This window comes from Acipenser ruthenus, chromosome 24 (genome assembly GCF_902713425.1).
Source record: "Acipenser ruthenus chromosome 24, fAciRut3.2 maternal haplotype, whole genome shotgun sequence".
NCBI classification, from domain to species: Eukaryota; Metazoa; Chordata; class Actinopteri; order Acipenseriformes; family Acipenseridae; genus Acipenser; species Acipenser ruthenus.
Genome location: NC_081212.1, coordinates 7464595 through 7481209, shown reverse-complemented (window position 1 = coordinate 7481209; position 16615 = coordinate 7464595). Strand labels below are relative to the sequence as shown.

The following is a 16615-nucleotide window of genomic DNA, read 5'->3' as shown; positions in this document are numbered from 1 at the left end:
TGCACTGCCCCCGCAGACAGCCCCCTGCCCACCGTCCTACCCACTGAGGGGGGGCCACTGCCTCCACACTCAGTGCAGTGACACCGCTCAGGAACTTCTGCACAGGTTTCCTACTGTGTCAATCATGTTGCTGTGCGTCACTGTCCAGTTGTGCCTGCCTGTCTGTGTCCGTCTGTCTCTCTGTCCATCAATAACTGGAAATGAATGGGGGGGGAGTTTTTTTGAACCCTATTATTTGTCTCAGTCAAATGTTTTGTCTGAAGCAGGTAATAGGTATTTTAGTGGGGAACTCAGTCTATTTAACTCTCCATTTATTTGGAGTAATATGGTACAAGTTATACTTTTGTTGTCCAGCTCATTCAATTGAAGAATATTCCAATATTTTAGATTTCAATTTTGAAAGAATATATAAACATGAAAAACTTGTTCCAGGACTAAACAATCCTGTAGATTCTGGCATCTGCAGCTCTTACCTGACGCACTGTGGCCGACATCAGATTTACTTCTAAAGCAGCCAGGTTTGTGTTCCTAACTCAGTACGAGAGTTCATCCAGATTGGAGTATTCGTTCTGCTCCTTTGAAAGACTAGGAATTGGTATTTTAGATGATCATTTTTCAGCTTCATTTGAAGCCAAGTTAATTGACTAACAGGGACTTCAATTGAAGTAATTTGTTGCCACTGTGAGAAGCTCATTTTAACAGAATACTGCTAATTGCAATGTTGATCAATGATGTGTATCTAGAATATTTTAACAAGTATTCCGTGTGATACCAGTCTTGACAGTCAGTCACCACTGCAGAACCACATTCTTTTTGAAAGGGTAGAATTAAGAACAAATGTTCTGCCCAGTCATAGTCATACTTTGTTAGTCAATGGATATTATTTGAAGTATCACTAGGATGTATTGCTTAATTTAATCGTTGGTATGTATGGACTGTTCTATCCAGGGGATACGAAGATATTTTGGCATCATGGGTTATTATATATTCTCTATTTAATCACTGGACTCCATCCATTGGGATACGTTTGTGGGACGAATGGCTATACACAAGCGTGTAGATCAAGTCTGCTGTCAAGAAAACCAATTGAAATTACTCACGTCCACTTCCAACTCACTGAGAAAATGCACCTGTGCAACTCCAGGTGGTAAAGCTGTGACGAGTTAAGGGAGTGATGATGTTTTGATCAGAAAAGTGAAAAAAGAGCGCCATCTGCTGGCAGGCAGAAGAAACACTGTTTTAAATGTAGAGGTGCTGTGCTCAGTGGCATGCTGTGCAGAGGGCATGCAGATGATGCATTGAACTTGATCGGCCTGGTTAAGGAATATGAAATAAAGAACCTCAGTATGGGCCTACTCTTTGAGGGGTTTTGATTCTAATGGGAATTAAATAGGTTCCCCATAATAAAAGCAGAGCAAATTGTAATAAAGCACAGTGAAAATATGGTAAAGCATAGGGAAGTATTGTAAATCCCAGAGAGATATGGTAAACTCTGGTAAATGCATAGTATAACCAAGGAAACATATGGGGGAAAACTGCAGAATTACCAGCACTACACGTTTACTACCATCTCTGACCAGTACTCTTCATTGCAAGAATTTACAACTGAGATTCACTTTGTGTTCTGAATCGTAATAAAATACAGTAAAACCTGCCAAGGGGCGGCCACTCATAGGAGTAAGCAAAAGTGGTCGCTTGTAAGAGGTGGTTGCTCTTCAAAGGTCAGCTGTAAAAAGGGCACTTCTACGATGTACAGAAAGGCTACTGTTGTTACTGATGGTTCCTGTAAAATGTTAATCACAGGCTTCAAAAGGCATCCACTACACTGTCTTAGTTTTTTTTTTGTATTAACTTTACATACAGTATACAGTACTGTATTTAAAATCTCTTGGTGGGTTTATTAACATTTATGTTCCTCAAAAGAAGAGGAAATGCAGTACTAACGCAAGCTATTATTTTCTAGACTGTGAAGTTATACAATCCTTATCAAAAAGACTAAAATGTTTTCTAAAAAAATGAGCGTGGTTTCAGTCTAGAGTACCTTGACTCATAATCGACAAGGATTTCTGCCTTCAGTCGGAACAGGTTTTGGATTTTGTTTTTCCAAACTGTTTGGCAGCTGGTACCAGCTTCTATAGTGATGTTGTTCAACACGTTGCTCCAGGGTAAGAAACACTTTGGGTTTGCTTTGTTTATTTTTTGCTTCCATGTTGACTACTTTTAGCTTTAAACTGTAACTTACAGTAGTGTAGACCTTTCGTTTCAACACATCTTCACATCTTCCTTTCAAGTTCCTGTGTGTTCAAGTTCCGGTTCGGGTTCATGTTGAGCATGAAGCCGTATAAAGCAGAAACGGTAACGAGCAAAAGAAAAAATCTTTTGCTAGAAACTTCAAAGAAACTGACTGATAAGCGGAGATCAGTTGATCCTACAGGTTTGTTTTTATGGATGGGAGTAAAATGTGGTCGCTGGTCACAGTTATAGGAGCGAGACGTTCCGTGTCCTCTGCACGTAGTCACTCGTGACAGGCGGTCTCTCTTCAGAGGTGGTCGCTAAGGCAGGTTTTACTGTACAAGAGTCTATAAGAGGGACATTTTGCATGCAAAATGGTCAAAAGACCACATATGTTTTATAGTGGAAGTTGTGTGTTAATGGAACTACCATAGGGTATATTTGCAGAAACTTGTCTATTGTCACATTCTTATATTTTGAGTGTCGGCTTCGTAGGCTCACATCTCATAATGCTAAACGCACTGAAAACTGAAGTTGTTTAAAGATGGCGTTGTAATTGAAAAAATGAATGCAAATTAAGAAAAAACTCCTTAAAATGAGCAAAGAGGCCTACATAGGATTTAATGGCATGAGATGAGTTCTTCAAATATACCCACTTAACGTGAAACAGCTGAATATTTCATTTTTTTTCTGCCTCAAAATTCCTGTCTTACAGAACCTTGCCCTTTGACTTTCTTTTCATGTCTTTAAACTTTAGTACTTTTTTGTATTGTATTGTAACTCAGTATCGCCCCCTTGTGTCTCCACAGCATACATGAAGCGGCGCCACAGCTCTGTGAGTGACAGTCAGCCGGGTGACAGCAACCTGGCTGGTCTGGACTACAGCCAGGGGGCCAGTCCCCAGCATCAGCAGCACCACCTCAAGAAGCCCCGTGTGGTCCTGGCACCAGAGGAGAAGGAGGCCCTGAAACGAGCCTACCAGCAGAAACCATACCCCTCCCCCAAAACCATTGAGGAGCTCGCGAGCCAGCTCAACCTCAAGACCAGCACCGTCATCAACTGGTTCCACAACTACAGGTGAGCAGGGACTCTGTAGAGCGTTAGCACCCTAACCCACACTGCCAGTCTCGGAGCTGGAACTCTGTAGAGCGTTAGCACCCTAACCCACACTGCCAGTCTCGGAGCTGGAACTCTGTAGAGCATTAGCACCCTAACCCACACTGCCAGTCTCGGAGCTGGAACTCTGTAGAGCGTTAGCACCCTAACCCACACTGCCAGTCTCGGAGCTGGAACTCTGTAGAGTGTTAGCACCCTAACTCACACTGCCAGTCTCGGAGCTGGGGTCCACATACCTGCTTCAAGTGTGGATGTGTGATGGCAGGATTGCTTTCACCCAAGATGAAGAGCAATAAAAGTCTAGCCAACTAAACAGCACTGTGCTTGTGAGGATGTCATTGAGCCGAGACACTTACAGAAGTTCAGTCACTGTGCACACTAGTGATGCACCACACCAGAGGCTCTCGAGCTGGAGTTTGCAGAAAGGATTCAGGGTGTCACAACACATCCACATCACAAGCAGACCGACTCGGTTATGTATTGACTTCTTCCTACACCCGTGAATATTTTGTAGAGAGCTGCGTTTAGAAAGTATGATTTTAGTGTAATACATTTTTATGTTAAAAACCTACATAGAGATATATCAGTAATACATTAGTAGGTGGGTCGAAGCAGACATAAATAATACTTGTCTAATTTTAACTAAACTATTCATTGACATTCTTATTCTACAGGGTGATTAGAAAGTAAGTGTACCACATGAGATATGGTGCGTTGATGTGGCAAAGTTACTTTCTAATCACCCTGTATAATATTCTGTACATGCTGTTGCTATGCATCCACCTTTTGGTTATGTGTAAATTTGAATTAGACGTCTGTTACTCACATGCTTGTTTGGTCATTGCTGTGTGCAGGTCCCGGATCCGCAGGGAGCTGTTTATTGAGGAGATCCAGGCTGGCAATCAGGCAGCAGGGGGTGAGAGCGGTTCTCCCTCAGCGCAGGGGTGCAAGGCGGGGGGAGAGGGGGACAGCTGCGACGGCACCGAGTCCGACGGCACAGTGGAGGGCCGGCCAGGGGGCTCCCTCGGTCCAGAGGAGTACGGAGGGGCTTCAGAGGGGGAGGGGGCCGACCCCAGAGAGGAGGGGGGTCCCGAGACCCCTGCACGCTCCCCCACCTCCCAGGACGCCACTACCTCAACCTCCAGCGCACCAGGCACCAGCGGCCACAAGGGCGGCGCCATCCAGAGCGTATTCAGCTTCCCCGACGCAGCGCCAGCCACCGCAAGGAATCCTAGGGACAGCAGCCTGCGCAAGAAGAAAGCAGCCAACCTGAACAACATCATCCACCGCTTGGAGAAAGCAGCCAGCCGCGAGGAGCCGTCCGAGTGGGAGTTCTGAAGCTCGCTAGGGTTGTTAGCATTTTTTTTTTGTTGCCGCAGCCCGGCAGACAAGAGGAGAAAAGCAAAGGGTCATTTTGGATTCCTGGGGGGGATTCTACTTGGACCTCTTCTGGTTTTATTCGCAAAAGCACTTATTAAAGCCCTGCTGGCCACAGGGCCCATACACCATAGGCCAATGGTGCAAAAAATATATATATAAAAAGAAACAAAAAGAAAAGGAGAACCAGAGACTTAAAGGAGCATTAAAACCCAGGAGTCTGAGCAGTTTCAAAAGGATGAAAACTGTAAACTTTTTTCTTTTTTTTTTTCAGAGGTGTTTAACCTTCTCAAAGTGTTTTTAATACCGTCTCCAGAGTGAATTATTTTCACGCTGTCAAGCTGAATAACTGTTACAACTTTTGCCTTGTGTGTGTGTGTGCGTGCGTGCGTGTGTGTGTGTGCGTGTAATTTGGATCCTTTTTTTGTGCTCGGATGTCAAGCACGGAAAACTAAAGAAGACAATTCCAGAGCAAGTCCCGAGCATTAAATACCGAATGGGAGGGGCGTGGAATAGGAGTCTCTACACCCCCCACCACCTCCTTCCTCTTCTTTTGATTTTTGTTTTTCCTGAAGCAGCCATCTGATGGCTCCGGAGTTCCATCACACTATAACGACTTTAGAGAAAAAAACATAAATAAGAACAGGAACAAAAAAATACATTTTATAGCTGTTCGGTTGCCACTAAGAGATTGCACAGTCTGCCGACTCTAAACACACTAGTTTGGATTCCTAGATTTTTTTTTGGGGGGGGGGGGGTTGCTGTTTTCAACTTTGAAAGGAAAATAAGATGACACATTTAATTTCACTTATTTTTTAACAAAAAAAAATATATCAAAAAAGGTCATGTCATGAAAAAAAAAAAAAAATTGTGGTAGCTGATCTAGTGTTTTTTTTTTCTTGTGGAGTAGAGTTCTTGAGTAGTGAACATTTTGTTTTATAGCTTTAACTGACTTCTAGGTCTTTTGAGGGCCTGTAAGGGGTTTGTTTAATACACTCCATTTTAGGCCAAAATCAGGAAATATGGCGTAAAAACAAACAAAAGAAGATTAGCGTCTACGTATTTTTTAAACAAAAGAACCTGCTTTTTAACCTCTAACCATGCTGTTCAGACCTCATACCCGGGTGGTGTGGGGCACAGGTTTAAAAGTGCTGCTGTGGGGGCTTGTTTTTAGGCTTGTGTGTGCGTCACAGAAAAATATAGCGATTCCAAAATGCCAGAGTCGCACAGGTCACCAGCCTCACAGACTGACCTGCAAAATGGCCCAAAATGACCTGCGAGCAATGCTGCGAGCAAGACACAGCCGCAGACATTACACACGTATGTGTAGCATTTATTAATGTGTATGTATGTGTGTGTGTGTTCTTTACACACTCCAGCACAAAGAGGTGGAATGGTTCATCTGTGTCGTTGGTCTAACCCTTTAATTCAGTCCCATTGTTCCACTGAAAGATGTCCAAAAGGAGTACCTATTTTTAAATACCCATTGGTTTCCAAATATGCTTTCTGATATTGTAGACAGTGTAGCAGTCATACATTTTACCCAAAGAAAGCTCCTCCTTTGCCACACTCCACGCTGCGATACCAGAGGATAGTATTGCAGTCCAAGCGTAGCAAAACTTACCTTAGGGCTTATTACTTTGCCAAATAAATACTGCTACGACTTAACAGACACATAGAATCTGTGAGGTTGGAGGCAGAAGTGCGTCTTCCAGGTTATTTCTTTTTCCCGATTGTCAGTGTAAAATGATCAAGGATCATCCAATTGCGTTTCTTATAGAAGCTGCTGTTCAGATGGAGCACTTGCGAGTTTTGAAAACAAAATAGCATGTTAGCCACCGTGCTACAGAGAAGCATTCGTTAAGCTCACAACTAAACTGAGTGCAAATGCACTTAGTGCTACGATACACTGCTGTGCACCTGTGACGTGCAATACGATGAAATGGTCAATAATGATAAAGTATAAACCTTCAATGATAACATGGTTGAATACGTCTCCCATGGATTCATTATTAAAGAGTCACTGTGTGGAATACAGTACAAGTTCTGTTCATATTGTATCATTTTCACGATACACAATGAACTATTTCACCTCTACTGCATGGCAAAGGGACTCCAGTCTATCAGGACAAATATTATCTAAATCACTTCTCAGTATCTATTCTAATATCTGCACAAACGAACACACACGACACGCCTGCCCCTCTTAAACACAAGCCTTGAGTACGCCAGTGCCCACGCCTTCCCTATTGTCTATATGTACGTGTGAGTGTTGGGTGTGTGTTAGCGTGCATTTGCACACGCGTGCGAGCGAGTGCGTGAGATTTTATAAGTCTGTGGGTGTTTTGTACGTACCTGCGCACACACCGAGTGCACAACTGCCACCCTTACTTTCTAATAAGCTGTGTTTATCAATGTATGGCTTCTACAGTGTAGCTGATTTTTAGGTTTCTTTTATCGCCATATCTTTAAGACTTCTTACAGTAGATGATTTCAGTATATAAGGATTTTATTTTCGTTCTTTTGTTTTCCGCTTATTTATAGGTGCTGTATTTTTATTTGATGTCCATTTTTTTGTGTTTGTTAGGAAGGGATTAAAAGGGGGCAAGTTACTTTTTTTAGACTGATAGACTGCCGGCAGTATTGGATAATATTTACAAGATGTCGTTGTCATACATGTATATTAATGAACTCTGAAGATTATTTTGACTGTGTCATTTATATTGTTTTAAGAGAAAAATAAGTAAGCAACCGGTGATGATAACATTATATGGTGCATTCATAACTCGATATGATTTAATAATGTTACAGTTTTTTGTGTTTTTTTTCTAGTTTAATATTTCAAGAAGACACCAAACAAAATGTATCCGTTCAGGAATCCGCTGCAGGTTTCTTTCACTGTTAGAAGATGACGTAACCTTTTTTCCTTGCATGACGTGTATCTTTTTCAGTAATTGTATTCTCTCTCACACTAGTCTTGCAGCAACAGAAAAGCACTTAGCAACTGGGTTATTCAAGTGTTCTTAAGCTAATGAAAAATACTCATTGAAGTAACAGAAAAGGAGCAGGGATAGGAGACAAGTGAATTCAAACTGCTTCAGGAGGCTTAAACTTTGTAGAACAGCACAAAGCCAGCGGCCACTTCTGACTATATTTAACTAAGGGTGCAACGATACACCCAAGACACAGTACAATGTGCAGGTCACAGTACAAAACCTAGCACCATGCTGTGTAATAAGCTAAAATGTTTATTAACAAGTGTTATTTTGTTAAAGACATTGTTGGAGCACTGCAGTGTTTTGGTGGACTACAAGCGCTGACTGGAGTGGAAGGGCTTGTGTTTTGCAGTGCTACCTTCTATCGTGTTAGGGTCTTGAGGTCAAAGTAAATATACAGGGCCAGTTTGGTTTTATAATAACAGTAGTCGGTGGTAGCATGGCAAAGTGTATGTATTGGGGTGCAACCCTTTACAACACTAAAATCAGCATGTAGTCTATATTTAGGGAAATAGCTTCTCAGCACTTAAAAGTTCATTAAATTGATGGATTCTGTACAGCATTAAAGATGGAAGCAGTTAGCAAGGATGTGTCAAGATGGCAGATGGGGTGCTTTGCCAGTCCCAAAGTAGTTCCAAAGTGGTAAGCAGCACTCAGATAGAAATCTTATACTTGTGGTCAGGGTTTGCGCTGGCTTTGTCCAAAACTGTGTAGAATTTTGTTTCTTTTATTTTTTATGGAGTATTAGATTTGAGTTGCTTTTTAAACACTGTGCGGATCGCAAGCAGAAAAGGCTTCAGTCGGTATTCGTTATAAAATATATACAGCGTTATCACAGAACCTGGAAAACATTACCTGATTACAGTCGTGCAAGATGCAAACGTGTTCATATTGTAAACCACAATCCCAAAAGTACAGGAAGAATGAGGTGTGTCCCACTCCACCTTGCTGTCAAATGACAAGTAGAACATGTGAAAGCCAGAATTTGGGCAACACATTTAAATTGAGGCACAATAATAATCTCAAAAGAGTAGTCCCAACATACAAGGATCAGTCTTCTCTGATCCTTCAGCACAAGCGTTACCTAAACTCATGTGAATATCCCAGCAAAAAAGGGTTGCCTTAAATTCCAATGTACAGCACATAAAAAGCACAAGCAGGGTACCAGGGCCCCAGTAATACTCTATTTAAGAGTTGTGGAAATGTACCACTCCATTCATAAAGCACACAAATGTGTTCACAGGAAAATCTCAATAGCAGTTTATCTCTGAAGCTGCAGTTACCAATTAGGCTGAATGGAAAATCTCTTGAATATACTGTAAAACATTCAATAATTGTGTGTTTATTACAAATCTGCTAAATATACATGCCTCACCTCACAGGGTGATTTGCAATCACCCCCATAAACCACTAGATTGACACCCTAGTCTAACCAGCATCATGTTAGCATAGAAACTGAACTAAGCACTTAAACAGAGACTTAAACAGCTCTGTGATCTGGGAAACTGACTCCCGTGGCATAGCATTGCTGCTGTGTGGCAGGAACAGCAGGGGGCACTGCAGTGACTCTGTGGAAAGTATGCCTTTACATATGGTTACAAACCTAGCACACCCTCAGATACCGCCACAGCACTGCTGAAAGAGAGAGAGGGAGAGTAAGCAGGAACTCTGGGGTGCAATGCCTTTAAACATGTGGTTCCAAACCCCAGCACTCTCTAGAGTCTTGTACTGCGCAGCCAGGGCAATGCAATTACTCTGGCAAGGCAGGTTCGTAAAAACGAAGCCCCCTCCAGAGCTCTGTCTCCCTCTATAGAGCTGTAGCGTGGTAGCAGGGCAGTGCAGTCACATGAATAGGATGCCTTTTTATACTTGGTTACAAACCAAAGCTCTCCCAGTGTGTCACTGCAGCAAACCTGGCTGTCCCAGTCCAGCAACTCTGTAGCCATTTTAAACATACAGTACTTACAAACAGCACATCTAATCCACGCACTTATTGAACTGAGGACCACTCGTTATTGGATAACGGAGAAAGGTGACAAATCGATACGCTGTAGTTCTTTCCATCATTTTTTAATAACACTTCACAACCAAAGCACAAACAAAGTAGAGCGCTTTTCAGGCCTGCTCGTAAATGTAGTCTTTTATACAAGACTATTTTCATAATCAAACCACATTTCACAAACTGCAATGGAAACAGTCCTTTACCTTGTAGCTTTCCGGCTTGCTGGTCTAATTTGCAGCACACCATCTATCTAAGAATGACAAATGAAACGCAAACAGCTTTCTGGGTTTTATAGCACTTAGTTTTCCAGATTTTGTTGCGTTGTTTCATCTCAACACTGGACCTAAAATCTGCACTTCGCCATCACAGTGTGTGGATGGAGAAACTTGGTCCATTTAGTGTTGTAACAAATCTGAAGACAAGTTTGATTTAATTACTTAACCAGCTCCCCCAGACACACCATTATATTAAACTCATGAGTTATTTATATTGTCTGTTTGGATGGATTGAATAATGCTTGATATATATGTCACTGATATATAAGTGACAAGCATATGAAATGATTTGTTAAATTAAAACTCTCCTGAGTTACAGTTCTGTGACAATTGTGGATTGAAATTACAAAAGATCTAGGGAATAGTAAACATTGGCAATAAAGCAGTGTACATTTTAATTTGAAAATAGGAAATGTGTAAGGCGGGTCATCTTTAAATGAAATTACTAATGAGTTTAAAGCAGTTGCACAGCAAAACCTAACAGGAAACATTCTGCCGTAATGAGATTAATTTTCGCTAGGTGGCCGTTTTTATCCAATAGATGAACTACTTGTTTCAGTGCAAGGACAGTGAAAACCAATGGACTTACTGGTAACTGAAGCCTTTTCTGTGTCCTCGCCCCTCTCTGTGTGGTTCTTCAAGCATTGGCTGTGATCTGTGTAGGTGCTGAACAGCACACTGCCCTCCCTGCATCTCTTCATTTGCAGTGCATGAGCGATTAACAGAACTTGCGATCTGAAGGAGATTGAAATCTGGCCTCACATGAATCTAAATGAAGTGGCAATAAAATACCTTACAGAATGCTGTGTTCAAACTTTAAGCCTCCCAGACCGTAGATAGGTAGTGAATTTTTTTTTTTTTTTTAATGAACCCTTCAGTCAGTTGAGGGTGGTCCATTTCTACTGAAGTAATTTGGTTTGGTTTCAGAAGCCAGCAGCCGTAGCCTTGCAGCGAATTTGCACGATAATTCACTGAACTGTAGTGTGGCGGTTTTAGGGAAATCATTGGGATTAGGAAGGACATTGGGGATTACACTGTAATTTACGATCTAGACAGAACAAGACTGTGCAAGGGGTGAAGGAGATAGATGGCTACCAGATACACAGCATCATCAGTGCCAGTTTTGAAATGAATGGGAATCCAGCAAGACTGCTTCATTTTCTTGGGCAAATTAGGAGACCCCTCCTTGGCAGTTGCTAGATGTGTTAAGATGGTAGTGCAGGGCTCCCCCACATGCATTATTAAGCTTTAGTATCGTTGTCTGGCAGAGGTAAGGCGGTACAGGTGTGCTGGCCTTCCATTCTGCATACATGATTATTTCAAAGGTTCGAGGTTCAAAACCTGCCCTTGCTTGCAGTGGATGCATATTATGACGGTTCTCGAATCCAGCTGCTTTGATCTTAGGTCTGCTAATGATGGAAACTAGCATTAGCTTGTTAAGAGCGATTCTAACACAGTGTAGGTAGTAAGCAGTCGCCATTGAAAAAGAGATTGTTAAACTGAAAATCAATACCGGAGGTTAGATCTACTCTCGCACCCCATTCAAAACCTCTAAAATCTCAGAATAAACAAGCAGATGTGCTCATTGAAAGCTATTTTATTGGGCTGCTGGAATGCCTAATTGTGGTGTGATGCAATGGCAGTTCACGTATATGGTTTCGGAAGCTGCTGTTACTTTGTGAAAGGCTGTAGCGCTAAAAGCTTTTTATTTTATTTTTTTTTTGTATGAGGAGCCTGCTTCGTGGCTATCAAGGATCTCTGTCTCAGGATCTTTATTCACATAATATATATACAAAGTGTTTACCTGTATCCTCACCTCTATTTGGAAAATGATCCTTGAGTGCCACACGTGGGGGTGGATGTCGGCCGATTTCTGTAGAGGTAGGTGTTGAGCAGGAATAGACAGCAAGCCCTTGAGTGTCCAAATCCAGGTGTTTTCTGGCAAGATCTTTAAAAAAAAAAAAAAAAAAAAAAAAATTAGCCTAGAATAGGCTTAATTTCAAATGCAAATTGAACTTGTTATTCCTATTGAAAATACGTTTATAAAATATTTCCAGCAGTAGCTCAAGCGTTTGGTAGCTATAATTGGAGCTGCCCGCTCAGAAGGGAAACCGGGAGTTTTGTTTTGTAATCAAAGTAGCAAATGTTCTACGTTATATTTACGAAACATCATTATGTGGTGCGTATGTCTGAAATATTTTTTGTTATAAAAATGACTGAATCATAAATCTTTTTGTATAGTGTTCCATATTCTTGTGTCTTTAGCCTGCTCCCCATTTGAGAACTGCTGAAAAAACTAGGCTGGCCCTTAGCTACTTCAAACAAAAAGCCCCCATTGTGGGCAAATGGTCAAATCCCGATATTCAAGGATGCTACCTAGTGAAATAAAGTAAAATTGCAATAAAGTAAGCAAGGATTCCCTTTATGGGATCATTATTATCATTTGTGGCATTATGTTTTAGCTTAAAAAAAAGTTACAATGTACAATTAAAATCATATCAACACAACCACCTCTAGTGAGAACAAACCATGATAATGTATACATTTTTGAGTTGCAGTCGTAGTATTTCAGGTTTTGAACATAGTGTTAATGTCACCTCTGTCTTCACTGTTCATCTATATCTCTTTGTATCAGATTATATATTTTGTCATTACATGAGGCAGCACTTGAGACATGTGTGTTTTTATTGTAATTGGTCCCTGTTTGGGATGAGTAATCTTTCCATTGTGTGGTAGATGTTTCTGCCGTCCCCCCCATGAATTTCGTATGCCCCCCCTGTGTCCTGGGGGAAAGTTAAGTGACTGAAGCACCCAGGTTGACCATGGCAACACGTTTCCAGATGCTAGCTCAGTGGCAATGCCCTGTTACTATTATGTCCTTGCCTCTTTTTTAGCTTTATTGCCATTGTCACTGCTCCCATTATTCCTGTACTGGTGAACTTTTTAATGTATTTTTAATGTATTGTTAGTTTTGGGGTTACACACACCCATGTAGGTTTAACACTGAAGCCAGGAGCACATTTTCCTGTTGGATTCCTTTTCTACAGGTATGACAGCCTGCCTGCTCTGTGCTTTCCATGTATTCCCTTACTGGTTACAATATTTTAAAAGCATGTTTGTACAGAGCAGTGACAATATATTGGTCCTCGTTGTTTTAGGATTTGATAATACAGAACCCCAGTTAATTCGCGGTTAGGCCATGTTGACAGTAAATTCTACATGTGCTGTACTCAATATTTCAGATAGCAAAATGATGCGGGAGCACAGTAGAGCTAATGAGAGGTATGACAATGAATTTTAAAACATATACAAGGTCGAGTTGTCCATTGTGCTATGAAATATGTATCACAAGCTTGTGTGCATTTCTAGAAACTCGTTTCTGGGTTAGAAAACTTCTCAGCTGCAGAAAAAGGGTGGTAGTTTTACTATAGCTGTCACGACAAATTAAGGGGGCTATGAAAAAGTTTCCATACTGCGTTCCGCAAACCACAAGTCCACACACAGCTGTGCCATGTTACATATACCTTTGGGGGCGAAGCTGTTGTGTTGATTTCCAGCTGCATTTTGTTGCAAAGACATCTAGCAACTTAAATGTAGAACGTTGCTGCCACATACTGAGCACATTGGCACAGCCCTGCACAATGACACAGGCACGTTGGCTGTATGTAGAATTGATGCAGATTAAAAGCTTAGCAATAAACGTCTTGCTCTTAATGCATTTCCTCAAACCTCCTGGAGGTGGATGGCGACTGTTATTCCTTCTAATTTTGTCGCCCCCCCCCCCCCCCACACACACACACACACACACACACACACTGACTCCATTGTTGGCAGACATCTGTTACAATAAAGACCCTGTCTAGGACTGTTGTATTGGTAACCCTTCCACAGACTCATGTACAGACATGCTTATTAGAACTACAGTTCCCATGGAGCCTTGCTGCCGCTCTGACTTTCTGTAAGGCAGCACACCAGGGATTCTCCACTGCCTGTCTCAGAAATTGATATGAGAATGATTGGGCTACCCCAAAATTCAGGATATAGGAACCATTTAGTGTCTGATTGACCCAACTCTCCCAAATTTTTTACCTAATAGTTTTTATAAGCTCTTCCCCTCTTGGTGTCTTACAGTTTCAGCTGAGTGTGCGTGTGTGTATATCTGCGTCGAGGAGTCGAATGGTGTCTCAACAATAACGTTACTGCCTACTGACCCAAGTAAAAACTACCTTGGGGTTTATCATTTAGTGTTTAATGTTCTGGATGGATTCCCTTCTGCCTCCTCGTCGCAGTATATTTGGCCATATCCTGCTTTGTGGAGGTTCTGTAGAGATTTTCATTCACAATTTGTAACTAGCTAACTGATTCGCCGCCAATTTACTGGCTCTTACGTCGTATCACTTTACTACTACCAGATTTATAAGCCGTTTTTCTAGAAGAATATTTTTCAGCTGATATCCATAAACAGGGACACTACTTTTATCAATTGAACAGGCCATGTTCATGCTTAAATAGAGGTCTCCAACCTGCCATCCTAGCCCCTCGATGCCTGTTGTAATGAATGCATCTTTTTAAGTGGCAGCTGTGTTTTGAGGTGGAATGTCACACTAAATCCGTGATACAATAAATATAATGTTACACATTGTGGTCCAGATAGACTACTGTAAATTTCAATGAGTAGAACATGAATTAATACCATAAAAATATCCTACTTGTTTGTCATGCGCTAGTTAATGGTAATACTCCGATGTCTTCAATAGCTTTAAGATATTCTTGCCAGTAACCAGGAGACACTTGTTTTAGCAGGAGTTGCTGCAATTTGGTTGCCAAGTTGGAGGCCTCTGCCATTCTAGGGTTAAACAATTGTGTGCAATTTTCCTTTATTTTTCATTTTATTTTCACTACCAAACTTCACATTGAAGTTTCTACCCTGTTGTAAATGGAACCCAGTTGACCAATGTCTTTCTTTGTGAAAGTAGCACTTGGGCTGCCCCTGTGTTTCCTTGTGGCTCACCTTCTGAAACGTCTTGTGTTTTTCTTTATATTTAAAAAATATATAAATATATTATAAATATATAAGAGGCTGCATGATTGGTGGCACTGGGAGGTCACTCCCTCAGCAAGATAGCGTTGGTTTTCTCTGTCACCTGTCCCATTCTGAACATTTGAGTTTTTTATTTCAGTTCTACCATGTCAGTCTGTTCTCAGCACTGTAAGACAGTCCCTATACAATATGGAGAAGCAATATCACTGTATGAAACTCACACAATGTATTATTATTATTATTATTATTATTATTATTATTATTATTATTATTATTATTATTATTATTCACTAGCACCCTAGGTGTGATAATTGAAGTAAATATCTTTTATACAAACACAACCTGGCGTGCCGTGTGTTCATTTATTTATTTGAAAACCCCAGCAAACATTTTCAAACATTTTATTTCGTTATTTCTTTTTACAAATCTGTCCGAGAGACAATGTGCCACGAACAGGAAACGTTTGTCTTATTTCTGGTTGTCTGATATTTCATTTCAGAATTGCTAACATGTTATGATCAAGTGTTTAAGGTTGATATTTATAATTCAAGCTGTTTACAACGTTTAAAGAAAACATGTTAAAGGGGTTGCTGGATTAATAGTTTTTTGGTTAATATATTTTTGACTCTATAAAAAAATAACGCAATGTAGCATTGACAACCTTCATAAAGGCTATAGAACACTATGCAAGTGTGAATTACCCTTAAGAATCATTTTACAATCCATGTAAGTATATACTTTTGTAATAATATATGTTACAATAATACATTACCTGCAGATTTTATAATTTTATATATCTCAGTAATTGCAGTAAAAGTTTGAATGGCTATGAGTCACCTACAATTCAGAATGTTCTATTGGTTTGTAGCTAATGTTATGACTATCTAATGAACACCTGTCTGCCGGTTCATTTTGAAAAGACACACACACAGAGTTACGTAGCCTTTGTGAAGGTCAATTGAATACTACATAGTGCGAAAGTGACACTTTCAAAATCAGTTCACTTCAGTGCTGTGCCTTTACAAGACTAAGATTACTGGGGCTTGTTCATGCACTGCTGGCTTGCTTGATGGATAGTATTTTATGGATTTATTTATTTATTTATTTATTCATTTAAAGATGTTCTTTCAGAAATCATGCCAACCTATAAGAAGTTCTTTAAATTGAAAAAGTAAACTGGTGACAACATTTAGCGGGTAGGTAGAAATGCAATCGCTAACCAACGACAATTCCGGTAAGCCCTGCTTCTAGATTTATTTTTACAGGTACTTTCAGAATGATAAAGTTTGCAGCAACTTCTGTTATGTCTTGGAGCCCAGTGTATACAGTATACTCATCACAATCCAAAGCATAATACTGCATGCTGTCAGTACTGCATATTCAGTGGATCCAACAGATTAGCTAATGTAGACAAAACAAAGGCTTCCTGTCATGCCAATCTCTTCCTTCCAGACAGAACGCGCACAAGCCTCCAGACGAGAATGGTTTTATTGGAAGATCGATATGGCTCAGGAGGGTTAATCATGTGCCACTGTAGCTTAACCCTTCCTTCCTCCTGCTCTGTGCTCAGAGAGCT

General features: G+C 40.8%; 1 protein-coding gene across 6 annotated transcripts in view; it reads left to right on the top strand.

Annotated features, from left to right (window-relative positions):
- The window catches only part of LOC117429602 (protein CASP-like), a 163267-nt gene that overhangs the window by 139037 nt on the left and 7615 nt on the right, over positions 1-16615 (top strand). For 5 of the 6 annotated variants that reach the window (XM_058998293.1, XM_058998292.1, XM_058998294.1 and 2 more), the window contains 2 exons: positions 3042-3309; positions 4203-15380. The exons of the other annotated variant lie outside the window; for it this stretch is intronic. In XM_058998293.1, coding sequence (XP_058854276.1) covers positions 3042-3309; positions 4203-4686 — 752 coding nt within the window. In that variant the 3' untranslated portion in view covers positions 4687-15380. Of the gene's footprint in view, positions 1-3041; positions 3310-4202; positions 15381-16615 lie in introns of those variants that run through there. 6 annotated transcript variants of the gene reach the window in all.